General features: G+C 46.1%; 1 protein-coding gene across 1 annotated transcript in view; it reads left to right on the top strand.

The window, feature by feature from the left end:
- The window catches only part of LOC149443674 (uncharacterized), a 627,829-nt gene that overhangs the window by 534,454 nt on the left and 70,415 nt on the right, over positions 1-22,960 (top strand). The window contains 2 exon segments of the mRNA XM_089655378.1: positions 14,728-14,884; positions 17,331-17,423. Of these exon segments, the coding sequence (XP_089511504.1) occupies positions 14,728-14,884; positions 17,331-17,423 (250 nt within the window).

Genomic DNA, 22,960 nt, shown 5'->3' with positions numbered 1-22,960 from the left:
AGCTGCTGCCAGGCCCCTAATCTGCCATGGGCCCCTATATACCGCCTCCTCATGCTGCTGCCAAGTCCAGAGTCTCTCATGGGTCCCTGTACGGCCTCCCATTGCTGCTGTCTCCATCGCCACACTCTGCCATGTGCCACATTCAGGTCTCTTCACACTGCTTGTGTTTTCAATTTTTTGACATAGGGTGCTGGCAGATTACGGGCTTCCCATAGCTGCTGCCAGGCCCCTAATCTGCCATGGGCCCCTATATACCGCCTCCTCATGCTGCTGCCAAGTCCAGAGTCTCTCATGGGTCCCTGTACGGCCTCCCATTGCTGCTGTCTCCATCGCCACACTCTGCCATGTGCCACTTTCAGGTCTCCTCACACACTGCTGTTGTGTTGAATTTTTTGACATAGGGTGCTGGAAGATTACGGGCCTCCCATAGCTGCTGCCAGGCCCCTAATCTGCCATGGGCCCCTATATACCGCCTCCTCATGCTGCTGCCAAGTCCAGAGTCTCTCATGGGTCCCTGTATGGCCTCCCATTGCTGCTGTCTCCATCGCCACACTCTGCCATGTGCCACATTCAGGTCTCTTCACACTGCTTGTGTTTTCAATTTTTTGACATAGGGTGCTGGCAGATTACGGGCCTCCCATAGCTGCTGCCAGGCCCCTAATCTGCCATGGGCCCCTATATACCACCTCCTCATGCTGCTGCCAAGTCCAGAGTCTCTCATGGGTCCCTGTACGGCCTCCCATTGCTGCTGTCTCCATCGCCACACTCTGCCATGTGCTACTTTCAGGTCTCCTCACACACTGCTGTTGTGTTGAATTTTTTGACATAGGGTGCTGGCAGATTACGGGCCTCCCATAGCTGCTGCCAGGCCCCTAATCTGCCATGGGCCCCTATATACCGCCTCCTCATGCTGCTGCCAAGTCCAGAGTCTCTCATGGGTCCCTGTACGGCCTCCCACCCATTGCTGCTGTCTCCATCGCCACACTCTGCCATGTGCCACATTCAGGTCTCTTCACACTGCTTGTGTTTTCAATTTTTTGACATAGGGTGCTGGCAGATTACGGGCCTCCCATAGCTGCTGCCAGGCCCCTAATCTGCCATGGGCCCCTATATACCGCCTCCTCATGCTGCTGCCAAGTCCAGAGTCTCTCATGGGTCCCTGTACGGCCTCCCATTGCTGCTGTCTCCATCGCCACACTCTGCCATGTGCCACATTCAGGTCTCTTCACACTGCTTGTGTTTTCAATTTTTTGACATAGGGTGCTGGCAGATTACGGGCTTCCCATAGCTGCTGCCAGGCCCCTAATCTGCCATGGGCCCCTATATACCGCCTCCTCATGCTGCTGCCAAGTCCAGAGTCTCTCATGGGTCCCTGTACGGCCTCCCATTGCTGCTGTCTCCATCGCCACACTCTGCCATGTGCCACTTTCAGGTCTCCTCACACACTGCTGTTGTGTTGAATTTTTTGACATAGGGTGCTGGCAGATTACGGGCCTCCCATAGCTGCTGCCAGGCCCCTAATCTGCCATGGGCCCCTATATACCGCCTCCTCATGCTGCTGCCAAGTCCAGAGTCTCTCATGGGTCCCTGTACGGCCTCCCATTGCTGCTGTCTCCATCGCCACACTCTGCCATGTGCCACATTCAGGTCTCTTCACACTGCTTGTGTTTTCAATTTTTTGACATAGGGTGCTGGCAGATTACGGGCCTCCCATAGCTGCTTCCAGGCCCCTAATCTGCCATGGGCCCCTATATACCACCTCCTCATGCTGCTGCCAAGTCCAGAGTCTCTCATGGGTCCCTGTACGGCCTCCCATTGCTGCTGTCTCCATCGCCACACTCTGCCATGTGCCACATTCAGGTCTCTTCACACTGCTGTTGTGTTGAATTTTTTGACATAGGGTGCTGGCAGATTACGGGCCTCCCATAGCTGCTGCCAGGCCCCTAATCTGCCATGGGCCCCTATATACCGCCTCCTCATGCTGCTGCCAAGTTCAGAGTCTCTCATGGGTCCCTGTACGGCCTCCCATTGCTGCTGTCTCCATCGCCACACTCTGCCATGTGCCACATTCAGGTCTCTTCACACTGCTTGTGTTTTCAATTTTTTGACATAGGGTGCTGGCAGATTACGGGCCTCCCATAGCTGCTGCCAGGCCCCTTATCTGCCATGGGCCCCTATATACCACCTCCTCATGCTGCTGCCAAGTCCAGAGTCTCTCATGGGTCCCTGTACGTCCTCCCATTGCTGCTGTCTCCATCGCCACACTCTGCCATGTGCCACATTCAGGTCTCTTCACACTGCTGTTGTGTTGAATTTTTTGACATAGGGTGCTGGCAGATTACGGGCCTCATATAGCTGCTGCCAGGCCCCTAATCTGCCATGGGCCCCTATATACCGCCTCCTCATGCTGCTGCCAAGTCCAGAGTCTCTCATGGGTCCCTGTACGGCCTCCCATTGCTGCTGTCTCCATCGCCACACTCTGCCATGTGCCACATTCAGGTCTCTTCACACTGCTTGTGTTTTCAATTTTTTGACATAGGGTGCTGGCAGATTACGGGCCTCCCATAGCTGCTGCCAGGCCCCTAATCTGCCATGGGCCCCTATATACCGCCTCCTCATGCTGCTGCCAAGTCCAGAGTCTCTCATGGGTCCCTGTACGGCCTCCCATTGCTGCTGTCTCCATCGCCACACTCTGCCACGTGCCACATTCAGGTCTCTTCACACTGCTTGTGTTTTCAATTTTTTGACATAGGGTGCTGGCAGATTACGGGCTTCCCATAGCTGCTGCCAGGCCCCTAATCTGCCATGGGCCCCTATATACCGCCTCCTCATGCTGCTGCCAAGTCCAGAGTCTCTCATGGGTCCCTGTACGGCCTCCCATTGCTGCTGTCTCCATCGCCACACTCTGCCATGTGCCACTTTCAGGTCTCCTCACACACTGCTGTTGTGTTGAATTTTTTGACATAGGGTGCTGGCAGATTACGGGCCTCCCATAGCTGCTGCCAGGCCCCTAATCTGCCATGGGCCCCTATATACCGCCTCCTCATGCTGCTGCCAAGTCCAGAGTCTCTCATGGGTCCCTGTACGGCCTCCCATTGCTGCTGTCTCCATCGCCACACTCTGCCATGTGCCACATTCAGGTCTCTTCACACTGCTTGTGTTTTCAATTTTTTGACATAGGGTGCTGGCAGATTACGGGCCTCCCATAGCTGCTGCCAGGCCCCTAATCTGCCATGGGCCCCTATATACCGCCTCCTCATGCTGCTGCCAAGTCCAGAGTCTCTCATGGGTCCCTGTACGGCCTCCCATTGCTGCTGTCTCCATCGCCACACTCTGCCATGTGCCACTTTCAGGTCTCCTCACACACTGCTGTTGTGTTGAATTTTTTGACATAGGGTGCTGGCAGATTACGGGCCTCCCATAGCTGCTGCCAGGCCCCTAATCTGCCATGGGCCCCTATATACCGCCTCCTCATGCTGCTGCCAAGTCCAGAGTCTCTCATGGGTTCCTGTACGGCCTCCCATTGCTGCTGTCTCTGTAAGGGACCGCCCGGCGGTACCACTAGCACTCCACTGGTCGGATGTTCCCAGCGCACGGAGTCTAAGCCCCAGGGTACTTGTTCACCAGGGCCCCTGATGGTGGGGATGGACTTGGAGTACCCCAGGACCAGGTCGTGACTACTGAGGACACCCGTCAGTGGTAGGGGTATTCGCCAGGGGCTCCCACGGGAGAGAGCCAGGTATGAGGAGGTCTGGAGACCCCGTAGAGAGGGACGGATGGATGGATGGATGGATGGCTGAGCAGGAGCAGGGTCATACAAGCCGGGTCGGTAACTATGGGGACGGTGCGGTACAGAGCAGCGGGCAGAGAATAGTCGGGTCACACGCCAGGTCAGCAACAGCAGGTCAGATCCAATAGGGGGCATACAGGAGAGAGGTCAGGCAAGCAAGGGTCAAAACAGGAGAAAACAGCAAGGTCAGGGCACAATCCGGGTCAGCAACTTACTTCAGACAGGTTCACAGGTTCACAGGATACAAAAGACCAAAAGGCACTGAATGACAGCTCAGGGCCGTTTAAATATCCCGCCCTGCGCTGTCATTGGTGCCAGGCGCGCGCCCGCGGTCACTACTGCGCATGCGCGAACCTGATTGCCGCGGTCGGCCAAGTCCCGGCGCTCGCGTACAGGGAGGTGTACTGCGCCTGCGCCGGGACCAGCGGCGCGACGATCCCCGACATTGCCCCCCCCCTACGGGCAACCTCCGGATGCCCACCCGATCTCTCCACCACGGGTGATCACGAAGAAACTCCCGGACTAGTCTAGGTGCGTGGACATTATGAGCCGGTTCCCAGGAGTTGTCCTCAGGACCATAGCCCTTCCACTTAATTAGGAATTGGGTCTGGCCCCCCCTTCTTCGGCACTTAAGGATCGTTTCCACCTCAAATTCCTCTTGTCCTTCGACCGTTATGGCATCAGGGGGTCTGGATTCTCGTTCTGGGAAGGCATCTGGGATCACTGGCTTCAGCAGAGATACATGGAAAACTGGATGAATTCTGAATGTGGCCGGAAGGATCAGCTCATATGCCACTTCGTTGACCATCCGCTTTACCTGAAAAGGCCCCACAAATTTAGGTCCCAATTTTTTCGAAGGACAAAGCATCTTTAAGTTGGTTGTGGCCAACCACACCTTCTGCCCAGGCCGCAACGCCAAATCCCCTCTACGTTTCTTGTTAAACTCCTTCTTATTGTCCTCTTGGGCCCGAGCGATGGCTTCCTGGAGTAATTTGTTATTGACGGAGAAGAAGGTCAACGCATCCTGCGTGGCTGGAACTGGGCATTCAGAGACCAAGTCAGGGAGAAAGACAGGGTGAAACCCATAATTCGAAAAGAATGGGGACTGCCCCGTTGCCGAATGGCTTGCGTTGTTATAAGCGAACTCCGCCAGGGGTAAAAGAGACAGCCAATCATCCTGCAGGAAAGACGTGTAGCAACGCAAGTATTGCTCCAGGGTCTGGTTCGTCCTCTCGGTCTGACCGTTGGTCTGAGGGTGGAACGCGGAGGAGAGGGACAACTTGATGTCCAGGGCCTTGCACAGAGCCCTCCAAAACTTAGATGTAAACTGGACCCCTCGATCAGAGACGATGTCCTCGGGTACTCCATGAAGTCTAACGATCTCCCGGATAAATATTCGCGCCGTCTCAGTTGCTGACGGAGTCTTCCTTAGTGGCACGAAGTGAGCCATCTTGGATAGGCGATCAATAACCACCAGAATTGCTGTGTGGTCTTGTGACGGTGGGAGCTCGACTATGAAGTCCATCGCGATCTTCTGCCAAGGCCGTTCGGGAATCGGCAAAGGTCGCAACAGCCCCCAGGCTTTGCTCCTTGACGGTTTGCTCTTCTGGCAGATGGTACAGGATCTCACGTAGCGCTTGCAATCCTTAGCCATGTTTGGCCACCAAAACGAGCGCCGGAGAAGCTCCAGAGTCTTGACTGGGCCAAAGTGACCCGCCAGCGGGTGATCGTGGCAATGCCCCAAAACCAGGGTCCGGACTTCCTCAGGTACCATGATAGAATCCTCCTTCCACAGGAGTCCCCCTTTGTTCTGGAGGGATACCCCAACTGGGGTTGGTGTGGCCGTAGATGCTTCTATTAACTTGGAGCGAAGGTCCGACTGGAGCGCCAAGAAGTTCCCTGAGGACAAGATAGTGTCGGGTACCAGTTCTTCTTCGGAGTCCTCAAACATACGAGATAGCGCGTCAGGCTTCGTATTTTTAGATCCGGGCCTGTAAGTAATATGAAAATTGAATCTGGAAAAGAACAGGGCCCATCTTGCCTGCCGTGGGCGTAGACGCTTGGCAGTCCTCAGATATTCCAGATTCTTGTGGTCTGTGAAAATCAATATAGGGTGTGAGGCACCTTCCAGCAGGTATCTCCATTCTTCTAGCGCTGCTTTGATAGCCAGCAGCTCTCGATCCCCGATATCGTAATTCTTCTCTGCTGGGGTGAGTTTCCTCGAGAAGAATGCTACGGGATGGAGTAACTCTTTGGTGCCTTTCCGCTGAGACAGGATGGATCCTACCGCATTCTCCGATGCATCTACCTCCAAGATGTAGGGCAGGGCCGCGTCCGGGTGGCCCAGGATGGGTGCCGAGGTAAACAGCTTTTTCAGAGCTTCGAAAGCTTTTTGAGCCTCTGGTGTCCATTTGAACCGGGTTCCAAGTTTGGTTAGTTGGGTAATGGGGGAGACCAGACCCGAGAAGTTTTTGATGAACTTCCGATAAAAGTTCGCGAACCCTATAAACCGTTGGACACCTTTTTTGTCCGTGGGTTCAGGCCAATCTAAAATTGCAGAGACCTTCTGGGGGTCCATCGCGACCCCCGCAGTGGAGATAATCAGGCCTAGGAACGTGATGCTAGATTGCTCAAAGCAACATTTCTCCGCCTTAGCATATAACCCATGCTGCCGCAATCGCCCCAAAACTTTCGCCACATGTATCCTATGATCCTCTAGAGAGGGTGAAAAAATTAGTATGTCGTCCAAGTAGACGATAACGAAGACATCCAAAAAATCCCTGAAGATGTCGTTCACAAAGTGTTGGAAGGTGGCTGGTGCATTGCACAGCCCAAATGGCATGACCAAGTATTCAAAGTGGCCAAACCGGGTACGGAAAGCAGTTTTCCACTCGTCCCCCTCTCTTATGCGTACCAGGTTATAGGCCCCCCTTAAATCAAGTTTTGTGAATATGACTGCAGCCTTTAGGCTCTGAAACAGTTCTGGTACCAATGGCAATGGGTAACGATTTTTTATCGTGACCCTGTTCAGCTCCCGGTAGTCAATACAAGGTCTCAGGGTTTTGTCTTTTTTCTCCACGAAGAAGATTCCCGCTCCTGCTGGAGAAGTGGAGGGGCGGATGAATCCCTTCTGGAGGCTGTCCTCGATATATTCCTTCAGGGCCCCCAATTCAAGCTCAGATAGGGGGAAAATACGCCCAAAAGGGATTTCAGAGCCTGGTAACAGGTCGATTGGACAGTCATACGGGCGGTGGGGGGGCAGAGTGTCGGCTCCCCGCTTACTGAACACATCCAGGAACCCATGATAGGCTGCGGGAATAACCTGTTTCAAGTCGGAGTCTCCTTCGGAGCAAAGGAGAACTCGGGGCCCCGCGGGGCCCGAAGTGCGACAATGTTCCCGACAGTATGGGGAAGGGAACGAGATTGACCCGGTCTCCCAGTCAATCTGGGGGTTATGGGCCCGTAACCATGGGAGCCCCAGAATGACTGGGAAAAGAGGTGATGCAATAGCGTCCAGGCGGAGGAACTCCTGGTGCTGGTTGGCAATGATAGTGGCAATGGGGGGAGTTTCCTGATTAACTACCCCCGATTTTATCTGGGAACCATCAGCCAAAAAGATGTTGAAGCCCTTCTGTCTGTGTTGGAGAGGGATACCCTGTTGGTGAGCAAACTCTAGATCCAGGAAACAGCTGCATGCCCCCGAATCAACTATGGCTGTCACCTCCACGATCTTTCCTGGGAGCTGAAAGGAGAGGGGCACTACTAAGTATTGCGAAGGACAGGTATTGCTAACAGACAAGGAAGAAAAACGGGTGCACTTACTCATTTTTTGAGGGCAGGATCGCACCATATGACCAGCTTCACCGCAGTAAAGGCAGAGGTTCTGGGCTCGTCTGCGCTGGCGTTCCTCCGGTGATAATTTAGGCCGTGCCAGACCTAGCTGCATAGGTTCCGGAACATCTCCTGGTGGTGGGTTCTGGATGCTTTGTCGGGTTGGTGGGCTGGGGCCTAGGAATGGACCCCAGGTATTTCCGCGACCCTGGCCGGACCTCTCAAGCCTGCGTTCCCGCAGTCTTCGGTCAATCTTAATTGTCAGGGCAATAAGGTCTTCTAGAGACTCGGGAACCTCCACCCGGGCCAGCTCATCTTTCAAGGGATCGGAGAGTCCCATACGGAACTGGTGCAATAGAGCGAACTCATTCCAGCGTGTGTCCCCCATCCACCGCCTGAAATCAGAGGCGTATTCCTCTGCCGCCCGCCGGCCCTGTCGGAGCGCATATAAGGTCGCTTCGGCAGAGGCTGCCCGCTGTGGGTCATCATACAAGATGGCCATTGCTTCAAAGAAACTATTGACCGATCCCAGGTGAGGATCATTGTTTCCCCTTAGCCGGTGGGCCCAATCCTGGGGTTCACCCTGTAGTAGTGAAATAATGAATCCTACCTTCACGTTTTCGGTCAGGAAGGTACGGGGTTGTAGCTCAAAGAACAAGAGACAGGAGTCGCGGAATGACCGGAAGCGTGTGCGGTCCCCGTGAAAACGCTCCGGTAGGGGTACTCGGGGTTCTACCATAGGGAGCGGGGCGGAAGCCCCTGAGGCTGGCTCCTGAGCTACCAGGGCCGGGGGTGCAGAAACCGGGGCCTGTGGGGCAGGATCAGAAATAGAGCCAGTCTGGATGCGATTCTCCAGCTGCATGCATCTGTCCTGCAGGACCGTTACGGCCTGCGTCAAAGTAGCTAGGTGCCTGCAAATTTCCTCTAACGGGGAGGGCCCTCCTCTAGGCTCAGTCATGGCCTTTTGGTACTGTAAGGGACCGCCCGGCGGTACCACTAGCACTCCACTGGTCGGATGTTCCCAGCGCACGGAGTCTAAGCCCCAGGGTACTTGTTCACCAGGGCCCCTGATGGTGGGGATGGACTTGGAGTACCCCAGGACCAGGTCGTGACTACTGAGGACACCCGTCAGTGGTAGGGGTATTCGCCAGGGGCTCCCACGGGAGAGAGCCAGGTATGAGGAGGTCTGGAGACCCCGTAGAGAGGGACGGATGGATGGATGGATGGATGGCTGAGCAGGAGCAGGGTCATACAAGCCGGGTCGGTAACTATGGGGACGGTGCGGTACAGAGCAGCGGGCAGAGAATAGTCGGGTCACACGCCAGGTCAGCAACAGCAGGTCAGATCCAATAGGGGGCATACAGGAGAGAGGTCAGGCAAGCAAGGGTCAAAACAGGAGAAAACAGCAAGGTCAGGGCACAATCCGGGTCAGCAACTTACTTCAGACAGGTTCACAGGTTCACAGGATACAAAAGACCAAAAGGCACTGAATGACAGCTCAGGGCCGTTTAAATATCCCGCCCTGCGCTGTCATTGGTGCCAGGCGCGCGCCCGCGGTCACTACTGCGCATGCGCGAACCTGATTGCCGCGGTCGGCCAAGTCCCGGCGCTCGCGTACAGGGAGGTGTACTGCGCCTGCGCCGGGACCAGCGGCGCGACGATCCCCGACAGTCTCCATCGCCACACTCTGCCATGTGCCACATTCAGGTCTCTTCACACTGCTTGTGTTTTCAATTTTTTGACATAGGGTGCTGGCAGATTACGGGCTTCCCATAGCTGCTGCCAGGCCCCTAATCTGCCATGGGCCCCTATATACCGCCTCCTCATGCTGCTGCCAAGTCCAGAGTCTCTCATGGGTCCCTGTACGGCCTCCCATTGCTGCTGTCTCCATCGCCACACTCTGCCATGTGCCACTTTCAGGTCTCCTCACACACTGCTGTTGTGTTGAATTTTTTGACATAGGGTGCTGGCAGATTACGGGCCTCCCATAGCTGCTGCCAGGCCCCTAATCTGCCATGGGCCCCTATATACCGCCTCCTCATGCTGCTGCCAAGTCCAGAGTCTCTCATGGGTCCCTTTACGGCCTCCCATTGCTGCTGTTTCCATCGCCACACTCTGCCATGTGCCACATTCAGGTCTCTTCACACTGCTGGTGTGTTGAATTTTTTGACATAGGGTGCTGGCAGATTACGGGCCTCCCATAGCTGCTGCCAGGCCCCTAATCTGCCATGGGCCCCTATATACCGCCTCCTCATGCTGCTGCCAAGTCCAGAGTCTCTCATGGGTCCCTGTACGGCCTCCCATTGCTGCTGTCTCCATCGCCACACTCTGCCATGTGCCACTTTCAGGTCTCCTCACACACTGCTGTTGTGTTGAATTTTTTGACATAGGGTGCTGGCAGATTACGGGCCTCCCATAGCTACTGCCAGGCCCCTAATCTGCCATGGGCCCCTATATACCGCCTCCTCATGCTGCTGCCAAGTCCAGAGTCTCTCATGGGTCCCTGTACGGCCTCCCATTGCTGCTGTTTCCATCGCCACACTCTGCCATGTGCCACATTCAGGTCTCTTCACACTGCTGGTGTGTTGAATTTTTTGACATAGGGTGCTGGCAGATTACGGGCCTCCCATAGCTGCTGCCAGGCCCCTAATCTGCCATGGGCCCCTATATACCGCCTCCTCATGCTGCTGCCAAGTCCAGAGTCTCTCATGGGTCCCTGTACGGCCTCCCATTGCTGCTGCCAGGAGGCAGCAGGGTCGCAGCAGTGTCAGTGGAGGCAAACGGCCACGGAGTAGAGCACCAGCTCCACTGCAGCCTACCACCACGGCCAGTAGTGGTGCCGGTGTGCACGGAGGAAGTAGCAGTCAGCCAGTGAGGAGTAGAGGAGGCAAAGTTTCCTACTCTGCGGTGTGGCAATTTTTCGTCAAGCCGCCCGAGGAAGTAAACGTAGCCGTATGTCGACTATGTGGCCAGAAAGTCAAGCGTGGCCAGGGGGCCCATGTTGGGACTACAGCGTTGCGTCAGCATATGCAGCGTCGCCATTCGGTGGCCTGGGAAAACCGTGATAAAGATACGGCGGTTCTGCCTGCCCCAGCCCAGGGTTCCATTTTGTCATAGGGTGCTGGCAGATTACAGGCCTCCCATAGGTGCTGCCAGGCCCCAAATCTGCCATGGACCCCCGTACCGCCTGGTCACGCTGCTGCTGGGCCCACAGTGTGACCTGGGTCCCTGTACCGCCTCCCATTGCTCCCACTCTGCCATGTGCCACTTTCAGGTCTCCTCACACTCCTGCTGGTTTCCATTTTGTCATAGGTTGCTGTATGGCCTCCCATTGCTGCTGCCTCCACCGCCACACTGTGGCTCCAAACACTGGTTTTGGCCCCGTGACTGGCCAAATGAGTGAAGTGTGCGGTGATTCTAAGATCGACGGCACTCATCTGCATGTCATACTGAGTGACAGTATTATTTCTCTTCCCCAGCAGACTCCAAGGGCATTTAAATTAAAGGTACAGTGTTCTGCACTAATATTAAGTCTCTCTGAAGCCTAGAAACACCCTTTTTTAAGTTAAATTCACAGCGAATTTATTCGACTCGAATCGAATATTGTCCACGAATTCGCCGAATCAGTCGAATCGAATTTTTCATTTCTTCGCTCATCTCTAGTTGTCAGTCACTGATTTCTGGTCTGTTCCTCCAGCACTCACTGGAGCACCAAACTTGAGAGTGGGTGGATGCCTCTCACTGAGAGCCAGAGCTAGCTGTCAATCAGGCAGCTGGGTGGATACCAACAATATTGTCAGGATCCTTCCAAAACCTGGAGCGGTTCATCCACATCAGCTAACAGTGGGATAGCCTGCTGTCAGCTGACTGTGGGTCATGGGGATGCAAAAGTAAGTGCACTCCTGTGACCCACACGAGAAGTATGGCCAAAAAAGCTTTTAACACTATTTTGGATATTTTATGTTTTAATTTAAACATTACTAACATTGTCACTCCCGACCAAACAGAATAACAAAAAAATTTGCTTTGATATAAGTGCCCCAGGGCAGTGCCCAGCTCTACCTCCATTGCCATGTGTTTAACAACCCATTGCCTATTAGCCTCGAAAAGGCTATCACTGTTAACATTCAAGTCCCATTGAATTCAGTGGGGTTTGAATTTGGCACTCAGACTTTAGTAATGTTCAGTGAACCATGCTTGAACTAAGTCCATCATTAGCTCATTGCTGTTCATAGTCTTATATGAAAATGAATATTAGGAAACATTCTTCTTAGCTATTGCCTTAGTCACTAGCAAAATAAAGGAGCCTTTTGAGTTTTGCATGAATGTCCCTTTTGCTACCTAAACAACAGCCCTGCCATGGAACCATTGTGTTTATTTGCATAATTCATAATTATCTTGGCTCTTCAGAATGTAGATGTATATTTAAAAGCATGATTCAATCTGATTTGATTGCCACCGCATTGTGTTCTAAGCAATTACCATTCATTTGGCTTTTGAGGCTGTCGAATGAATGTTCCACATGAGATGCCTTAATTTCTACGTGTTTTATTGCCGTAAAGTAGGTATTGGCAAACTGCCTGAAGTGCCAGTAAAGGGCTGTAATTTTTGTTGCTATGTATAACAATCGGTTGAGGAGCCCACAGTAGAATTATTAAAATTTATTTTCTTGGTTTTTGCCAATTCACAGTGCTCCTGCTATAACTTACAAAAGGTTCATGATTTTCTGGTTTCACACCTCTCCCTCCAAGTAGAATTTTTTCTGTATTTGGAAATATTGATGAGGCCTGGTTCATATAGGAACATGTTAAAGTAAGGTTTTGGAAATGTTTAGTGTGGTGGTTAAGAAAGTCCCAGCATATTTTTTACAAAACAAAAAAAACAAAACAAAACAAAAAACATACATTATATTTTCCTATGAATACAAGGCTAGCACACCTGACATATGGACATTTGAGTTTCTTGCTACACCAATCCTTTTGCCCTTTACCATTGTGTCAGTCAAAATACCATCCCATTTTTTATAGGTTTTGGAATCTTCTGTATCCTTTCTTCCTTTTAGGTGGTTTGGATACATGGGAATTAAGTGGAGCTTATCTGTTCTTTTTAGCGATACAATGAAACTCTACCCCTGAAGAAGCCAATTGGTAATTCATTTGGATTCTCCATTGTGTGCCTGGACTCCAAGAACAAACTCAGCCCTCTGGCACATTTGGTTGAGTGAAAGTTACTGCATGCACTTACAGAAACACACTTGTAGATACCTTTAACTCAGCTGTGAATTACCATCAGGAAATAGACACAAGATCATTTAGTGTTAAATAAACTTAATGTATTGGTATGGGCTATATTAAATGGTGTTTTGAGCATAAATGAGCATACAGAAGAAAGGTTCAAATGCAGTCTGCTAGACAGTATAATCACGCTGCCAAAATAACTTAAAATAGAGCTCTGTACCGCTAGACTGGAATTAACTCCTGAATCAGCAAAATCAACAATAAACAGTTCATATAAGCATTAACTGCAGTGTGAATAATAATACTATAACTAGTCTAGAGTGCACTCTAGGAGGATGGCAAGGATATGGTGCAATGTCCCCTAAGAGGTACCTTTTAGCATAGACCGTAAGTAAAAATCTCTGTGTAGCAGCTGTAAATGGGCAGCATTTGGTCCTAACTCTTCAGCCAACTACTGTTGGGGCCCAATTGTGCCACTGGTGCACATGAGAATAGTCTCAGTCAAACCTTAAGGCAGCAATATGGATACTAGATGGCAGTATGGTCAGTCCATTAAAGGGCTCAGTCTCTCTAGAAGCAAATGGCAAATCCCCACATAGTGGTTCACCAGTCCCCACAGTATTGAAGCTCACCATCTGGTCACACATAGCGATTAATCCACCCTATGCTCTACACCCAGGCAACTCTGGCTGTCAACATACATCTGGACTCAGCATGCTAGATCCTGCTCAGGCTGCCATTATGCAACAGTGGTGATCCACACTGAAAAGTAATATGCACTCTCCGGGCTCCCTCATGACAAAACCTAGCTGTGTCCTGAAGAGCCTGAGAAAATGCAGCTCTTTCCCCTCCTCCTGGCAATCTCCCTCTGGGAAATGCAGTTCAATGGTCAATAGAAGTCCACCGTATGTTAGTAAATGGGAGAATTTTCAGGTGACATCTCACCTAATTTTCACATTTTTCCTTGGGTATCAGAACTAGGCCTGTTTTCTATCAAGTGTTTTATTGCTAATGACCTTACCTGGGGAGCTTTCACTTCATTTCTGTCCTGTGAAAACAGGACAAGGAATATGGGGAGTATTTGTCAAATCTATAGCAAGCATTCACCAGGAGAATGATCAGTCAGTGACTGTGCCAGTATCAGTGGCAAAATGGTGCAAAATGATGCAAGGATGATGTTCTGGACCCCAAAACAATCTGAGTGCCTTTTATTCTTTATTGTCACTGGTTGAATTATTAAAAAAAGTTTGAATCCCAAGACATTTGTTTGGCACATTTTTTGGATCAATGACACTGAGATTTTCCATTCTTGATTACCCCAGTTTGTCAAGGGACTCCCTGTTTTGGTGGAGAGCTGCCAAACCCAAGTGATTAGGCTTGAGGGATGAGTTTTTTCACCATCTGAAACTTTGATTCCAGCTCCTCGAACTTACCTCTTTTTTGACACATGACACTGTGGTGATTGCGACAAGGTGACTGAGTTACCTGTGAGGCTGTAAATGCTGGGGTATATTCCTGACACTTATTAGAACTGAGTAGTACTGAGTAGTAAAATGTCTTACATTAACGTTACAATATTACAGATCAAGTTCAGATTCAGTCCAGTTGAAAATGACTAGCTATACTGAGGTACATGATACTATTTTGTCAGAGTTGATAGAGTATTAATAACTTCTAAGATAGACCATCTGAGTCTTATTCAATCTAAGGTTTTATCTCCAGCAGACACCTCCATAAACCTTCCAAATTGCACTATACTATAAATTACTATACTTTACATAATTAATATTATTGCTAGCTGAAAAAGTCTATACAGTTAAAATGTTTGAATTGTAGAATAATTATTGCACACTCTGATTTGCATTTTAGTGCCACTGAATTTGCGCACAATATATCAGCAATATATGACACCATGCAAAGTTCTGTACCAATGATCACAACTGAAAGTTGTAATACTGTAAAGCATCTTGCCTACTTGCGTACTGTCATCGAAGAAGTGTTAGAACAACTCCCTCCATTGATACAGGTATGTGTTAAATACCAAATCTATTAGATATGCCCTTGAATTAAAAAAGACCAGCACTTATTAATAAAACACATTAAGCACAAATTGTTGTATTATGTTACCTTTTCTCGCTGCTAATCATATGCAGAATATATACATAATTAAACAAATGCATTTATGTTTTGCTCTTTATAAAAGCTAGTCCTTAATCTAATTTAATAAATATTGCTGTTTTTTGAAAAGCTTTACATGAATGTACACATCAATAACTGTCTAATGTCTAATTTTGCAACTATAAAACTGTGAAATGAGTTTAATCACTTTAACCTGCTCCCCACCAAATCATCTTTTTCACTTTTTGCACACATGTTAAAATCTACATTTTTGGCTGTAAAATTACTTAAAACCCCTAAATCAGGGATGTCAAACTGGCGGCCCTCCAGCTTTTGCGAAATTACAAGTCCCATCATACCTCTACCTTTTGGAGTAATGCTTGTAACTGTCAATCTTGAAATGCCTCATGGGACTTGTAGTTTGCAACAGCTGGAGGGCCGCCAGTTTGACACCTGTGCCCTAGATCATTAAACATTCTTTGAAAGCAGAGGCCTTGTAAAATCAAAATGTAGTAGTTACAGTTTTTTTTATGTTGCTCAATATTTATGCAATTGTTTATCAAATCTTTAATTTTAGGGAAAATACGCTATGTAGCTCTGATCCCCAGAGGAGCTGCCCAGTTCTAGAAGCACACCAACAAATTTAGGCTCAGTCTGTGGGTATTTTTACCTTTTTATTGCAGCTCTTGAGAAAAATACAGAGAGAACGGTTAAGGGTGTAGGATACCCATATGCCCTTATAAATCTTGGAGGACAACTTCCTGAAAAATTTTGTCTCAACAGTATTAGGCCCTGTAGCAGCAGTCTCAAAAATAAAGCTGGAGAAAGAGAGAAAGGGGACAGTCAGTATATCTGAGACCCTATGAGAGAAGTCACAGTTAGCAGCAACCTCTGGCATCTCACCATTAAGTACTTTGACAACTGGAGTGTCTGGCAAAAGGCAACAAGCTGAGCTTCCACAGGCCAGTTTAGTTCAGACAAGTTTTCTTTAGGTCCTCATCCCATAGCCATTCTGAGGCCTAGCAGCAGAAATTATTTGGAACCCACACACATGCCCCCTCACAGGGTAGAAGCCCCAGGGGAAGAGAGAGACTGATCATATCCTCCCAAACATTTATCTTCCCCCCTGCCATACCTTTTGGGTCAGCCTCTCAGGGATTGGCTAAGGTCAGATAACTATTTATAATCCAGTGACTGATCCTCCCTCACTGTTGCTTTTGTTCAGGTTTTATGGAAAACCTGAACAAAACTGAAAAATGAATTGCAGCTGGAAACAGCAGAGCCATACACTAAATTTTGTCAGCTCAGGGCAGGGACACCACAACAAAAATTAATTGTATTACACTTACACACACACACAATATTTAATCCCCAGTTTTTTGTACCTAATAAAAACAAGGAAGAGTAGAGTAAATATATACAAAATTTGTCAAGGTTCGAAACTACGGGAACCTGCAAAATGGTGAAAAATTATGCTACCCAGAATTATCAATAGGCTTGACTTTAAATATCTTTACAGCTCATCTGTTTAGAGTAAACTATGAACTATGACCCTAAAATTATTGCTCTTACTCCAATATTTATGGTGAAATATACTTTGTGTGGTGCAATTGCATTTTACATACACCCTGTGAATGTGTTTTCAGGTGTGAGTAGAGTGACAGGGTTACTTTAAGTTTTTATAATTTTTTATTTTTACCTTTTTCTTCATTTAATTTTATTGCCACTATAAGGGGCTAGCAAGCCCCTGTGTAATAGCATTGGGCAGATGACAGGTCCTCTTTATGGAGGCATCATGGGTCCAGTATACCCCCAGAAGCTCCCCTGTTGTGCACTGCTAATCAAACACAGATCATGCTTGATTAGCTGCATTACTGGCTGTAGCAGAGAGGGAATGACAGCTCTGAAACTATAAATGCTCAGAGCTGAACACTTTCAGCTTCTTTTTACAGCAGAAGAGATTGAAACCCATATGGGAGCTGATGCACACAGCCCACACTGTAAAAGTGATTGAGTGGCTACCCATCTGCCCCTGTTTCTTTTGTCATTAAAGCCAGGACTCGGCTGAATAAAACATACGCATGTACATGGCTTCTACTGCAGCCACAAACTTGTGTTATACCTTTCACTCTGGGTGTTCTTAGTACATCCAAAGAGATGAAGTAGTTAAACATCTAATCATGGATGATAAACTGTATTTTTTATTTTTAGAATACACTATTGAATGTTTACTTTACGTTCTAGTAAATCAGGCTTTAAAAATAAGAATAATTATGAAACAATTATCCAGTTCCTTAATGTTCTAAGAATTGAATTGTTTTACATACTGATACATCTTTTTGTTCTTGCTTCAGGTCAATGATCTTAAAATGTCATTGCAAGAGTCTTATTCCAATAAAAATGGAACTGCACCAGAACAGCAAACTGGTACATACATTCTCCTACAGGTAAAAACTATCATTCCAATAATTAGACAGTTTTTACTATTGTTATCCTAATCAATGTTGTAATAATTCACTCCATGTAATAGTCTTATGTAAAGTGTATCTAAACCCTAAACCAAAAATGTTATATATTGCAGTTTATCATTCCTTAGATGTAGTGGCTGCATTCATTTTTTTCCAGGCTTTTCCCCTTTTTTGATGGGATTAGTATTGTTCAGCAGAAGGGTAAGGATGTGTGTGCTTTAATTTCAAGAAGTAACAAAGATACTGCATTTCTGGAAAGATCGCTATCTATTTTTGTACTTTTGTACTGAATAAATCAAACAAACAGCAAAACAGTGCTAATTTAAGCAAAAACACAAAAGTGATTAAATAAGAACATATATCATAAATAATATAACATAGTGTGCATTATATTATAGGTAATAAACAGCACAAATCAACCTCCTCACCATATACAATATCAGTCAAAGAAATGTTATCTAAATCAAAAAATATAATATTGAAAAAATAATGAAATAATTAATTAATTAGTGTCCAAACGAATTAATTGTTTTCTGCAGAAACAAATTCTTTCATCCCAAAACACAAGTGAAAAATCTTCTCCAAAAGAAATGTGCTTCCACCTTTCACCAGTGTGAAATCAACATCAGATGTTAGTGAGTAATGTGCCTTTTAGGATTTTAGGGATCCTACACCCCCCTCTATATCTTCCAAAGCTCCTTTCACCTTCTATGGCTTGATGTACTCCTTCCATATATTCCTAATAAAAGCTCCATACCGGTGCAAAAGAGAAAAAAACCATAGTGTAATACTGCTAGTAACATGTATAGTATTAAATAATACCAGGCCACTCACATGTTTAGAGAAAGTCAAAAGCATTGATTTATTGCCTCCATTGGCACACACAAATCCATAAGATCACAATCCAATCCAGAGACCTCACTGACTCCTGGTTTACAAGGTGAAAGGAGCTTTGGAAGATATAGAGGGGGTGTAGGATCCCTAAAATCCTAAAAGGCGCATTACTCACTCACATCTGGTGAGTGTGGTTGATGTTGATTTCACACTGGTGAATGGTGGAAGCACATTTCTTTTGGAGAAGATTTTTTACTTGTGTTTTGGGAAGAAAGAATTTGTTTCTGCACAAAAAAATTAATTCTTTTGGACACTAATTAATTAATTATTTAATTATTTTTTCAATATTGTATTTTTTTGATTGATATAACATTTCTTTGACTGATATTGTATATGGTAAGGAGGTTGATTTGCGCTGTTTATATACTATAATATCAATTGGTGTGTTACACTGGTGCGCAGCAGCATATGTTTACCTCTACTACTTATTGGCAGGTATTCCTGTGCACTGGGGTGTGAGAGATATTTATAGTGTGCATTATAACTTCAAAAGTCCTTTCAATCCAGTGAAATACTTTGTGATACCACAACTCCAGTGCTCCACAACAAACAAAAATGTGCTCCACCTCTGTGTTCAGTTTGCCTTCACCTCAAAGCTTGGACCCATGTAGCAGATACAGGTCAAAAATGCACATAACCCCTTTTCCTGAGGGTAACAGATGAACTTGAGGTTGCTTCCACAAATGAGATCTTATCATCTACCTCCTCAACAAATAAAAGTATTTCCCTTTGAGAGGCCAAAATCCCATCTAGCAGCTGCAAATAAGGAGTAGAAAAAAAGAAGACCTGAAGGAAGGGCTGGGAGAGGAGAGTACCATTAGCTAAAGGGGCAGTCTAAATGGTTTTAAGGAGGGAGCGGGTGGAGCTACAAGGGGTGCTCTGACAGGATGTGGCAGGGGGTCTTCAGTCTGAAGAGAGTTTTCACATAGCAAACTTTCCTCCCGCCCACCCATTGTTTTATGGTTTGTTTTGGTGGTGGTTGTGCCAGTTCGTACTGGGGGACGACCGGCGGGGTGCACGGTCCTCGTTGGTTAATGTGGGAACAAGAAAGTCACTTTGTAGGAACCCGTCTGAGGTATGGCTTCCAGTTGTTCTGGTGGTGGTATCTGCGGTGGTGTCTCCAAGTCAGTGGTGTTGCGGCTGGTAGCGGCAGTTAAGCAGGATGCAGGTATTCATTTTCTTGATGCCTATTGGGACCTTGAAAAACGTATGTTATACTGTGTTTCTGTTATTTAAATGTTATTTCTTATTGGTTGTAATAATAGGCCGTTTTTGGGCCGTTAACTCCATTTTGTTGTCAGTGTGGTCACTTAGGTTAAAGATGGGGGGAAGGTATTGGTATTGGTTCAGTGGGACTGGATCAAGCCATCTTTAGTCCCCTGGTCATGCTCAAAGCACAAAAGAGACTCACAATAGTGCAGTGTTCTCGATAACATATACTTTATTAATTCTCTATGCACTTACATAGCAAGAAAGGTCACCACAGCATTCAAATATCACATCGGGATTATAAAAGTCGTTCTCGTCGCTGCACTTCTGGTTTCTGTAATGATGTCACCTGGTTCTGTCTAATGTGTTTTGTCATCAATCGCATGATTTCATCAGGGGATAGGGCAGGGTGATTCATGCCAGGTTATATCATACCAATTAGTTTACCTGTTACTATGGCAACGTGCACAATCCTATTTAGATAACATAATACTTTATACTCTCCTCTTAGTCATTATCAATCCTGTCAGTAACCAACCATCTCATATAAATAACTTTAACATAATATATCAAATATTGAAAAAGAGCGCACATAATGCATATTTTTTTATTTCAGGTACTTATATAGCGCCATCAATTTACACAGTGCTTTACATACATATATTGTACATTCACATCAGTCCTTAACCCTCAAGGGGCTTACAATCTAAGGTCCCTAACTCACATTCATACACAGACTAGGGTCAGTTTAGACAGGATCCAATTAACCTACCAGCATGTCTTTGGAGTGTGGGAGGAAACCGGAGTACCCGGAGGAAACCCACGCAGTCACAGGGAGAACATATACAAATGTTTTACCACTAGATGGGGTAATTATTAGTTTTTTAGGTAATTTTAATGATTTTCTTATAACAGTTCTATATATATATATATTTCTTATAACAGTTCTATATATATATATATATTTTTTTAGTAATTCATTTATGTTATGGTATTTTATTTTAATATTGTATTGCAAAGATTTGAATATATTATTTATAATATATGACATTTTGGTTTTTAATCTACCTTAGTGATATTATGGATTTCTGGTTTTATAGGTATTTTGTGCACTCTTTTTTAATATTAATGCAAATCGAATGCGCTTGGTGTACAGTGAAATAAAGCCAAAACAGTGTGCAAAACCATGGGAAAATCAGTCTGTGACTAAATATACCTGTGCACAATAATATATATACATAGGCTAATATCGCTAAAACACTTCCTTATTAAGTAAGGAAAGGTACTCCCAAATATCATACATTAAAAAAGTAAAACGCCACATTGTTGTACACCAGTGGGCAAAATATAAAGCCACTGGGCACAAACCCTGTCCCTTTGCGCATTTTGTCTGCAGTAGGACATCCTCAGGGAGCATCTAGCTCCTGACAGGATTGCTAATGGCTAAGAGATAAGATTTTATTTGTGGAATCTACCTCAAGCCCATCTATTACCCTCAGGAAAAGCAGTTATGGGCATTTGACCTGTATCTGCTATATGGGTCTAAGCTTTGCAGTGAGGGCATAATGAGCACAAAGCGCAACTCTATATTGTATGCCTATTTAAGTTTGATGTGGGAGCACATTTGAGGTATTTGCAGCAGTTTGGTGTCATTTTAAGCAGATTGTTTAGTAAATATTTGTACAGTATATACCAGATTTTGCTATCCAGATTACTCCTTTGAAAATGTACTCCCCACTTTTATCTGTTCTTGCACATGAGTGTTTTAAGCAACACACGTTCAATTTAGCAATGAGTAAAAATTATTCATTTAGAAAACCAATTGCTATATATCCTCTGGTGTCATAAATATAAATGTAATGAGCTATAATTTGTGTTTTATTTCAAATATATAAACAGGACCATAATTTAGATGATGCTGTCAACCTCTGGCAATCTAACAATTACATTGACTAATTTAAGTGACCATCTAAATCAGGGGTGTCAAACTAGCAGCCCTCCAGCTGTTGTGAAACTACAAGTCCCATCATTCCTCTGCCTTTGGGAGTCATGCTTGTAACTTTCCATCTTACAATGCCTCATGGGACTTGTACTTTGGCAACAGCTGCAGGGCCGCCAGTTTGACACCCGTGATCTAAATAGATTATTTGAGAACGGCTGTGCTGAATTTTGGATTCTCTGTCTTCCTTTCAGAGCACAGTTTTGATCTTGACGTTTCCAAACTGTCCGCATAGAAGAGAACATGTTCATTTCAATGTATGCAGATAATCTGATAGATAAAGAATTACCAGTTGATAACATTGTAGTGTTTAGAATCTGCCTGGTATTTGAAAATGTGTAATAAAAATATGATTATTTGTCTTAACATTTAGTGAGCAAAAAACTTTATTGCAGTTCCTGGTGTTCCTCATGACATTGGGAAGATTTGCTTTCCTTATAAGGGCAGAGGAGAACATCCATTTCAACCTTTGTCATATTTTATCATCAGAATATAACAGTTAGAGCTGACACTGCTGAATTAGCTTGTGGCAGTCATGATAATATAAAGCCTTCTGCACCTGCTTCTCTTGGCACTTTTCTTTGTGGACTCTTCCCGCTTATGGGCTATTAATCATTGGCAACAGGGGAAGTTGCAGAGCAATGCACTTTAGATTGCAGGCATAATAGAAAGAATATAGCTCACTGAATGTCTTTATTGTGATGTTCAGCTTGAATTGGCCATAGTGGTATTTATGGTTAACCACTTAATTGTGAATTATTCCCATAATTTTACATGAACACATGTCTAGGAAATTGCAGTCCTTTATGCATTTTTGTTTAAGAACAATAAAGTCACCTTTCAAAACAAAGAGAAACTTGATTAGTGTGTTATAACATTCTATAATTGTTTAACTCATGAATCATACAGAGAAATAATCTATGTGCAAATCATTATCATCGACTAGAAAAAGTCTTTAACCTGCTTTTTCTACTCAAAAAGAAATTAACAATCCGTTCCTAGGACATGTGTACTGAAATAAATCAGGAAAATTATAAAGATATTGGCTGCTTAGCAGTTGTCATAATATGGAATGGAATTTTATATTCTCTAGCAAAATGTGTAAACCACACAGATGTGGCTGATTGAATCCAGGTAAAGCCTTAACTGAATTAAATTCACCACAGGACCTCTGTAATTTGGGAAACTGAGAAAATGGGTCTTTCTAGCCAAGCAAGAGTTCCAGGTTACAAATGACAGGGTGCAAACATATTTTGTATTAACCTTTTCCATTCTATAATTTTCACTTCATTGTGTATTTAAAATTGAATTTCAAACAAACAGCTAAATATAATGTTGAAATACATGCATAACAACTGATTTACCTGCCAAAGGGTTTGTTTCTCTCCCTCTGATCTCAAGATTATTACAACCC

This window comes from Staurois parvus, unplaced genomic scaffold (assembly GCF_062004578.1).
Source record: "Staurois parvus isolate SC_StPar_1 unplaced genomic scaffold, SC_StPar_1.0 ptg000839l, whole genome shotgun sequence".
Taxonomy (NCBI): Eukaryota; Metazoa; Chordata; class Amphibia; order Anura; family Ranidae; genus Staurois; species Staurois parvus.
Note: the sequence above shows the minus strand (reverse complement) of the source record. Positions and strands in the feature narration are given on the sequence as shown.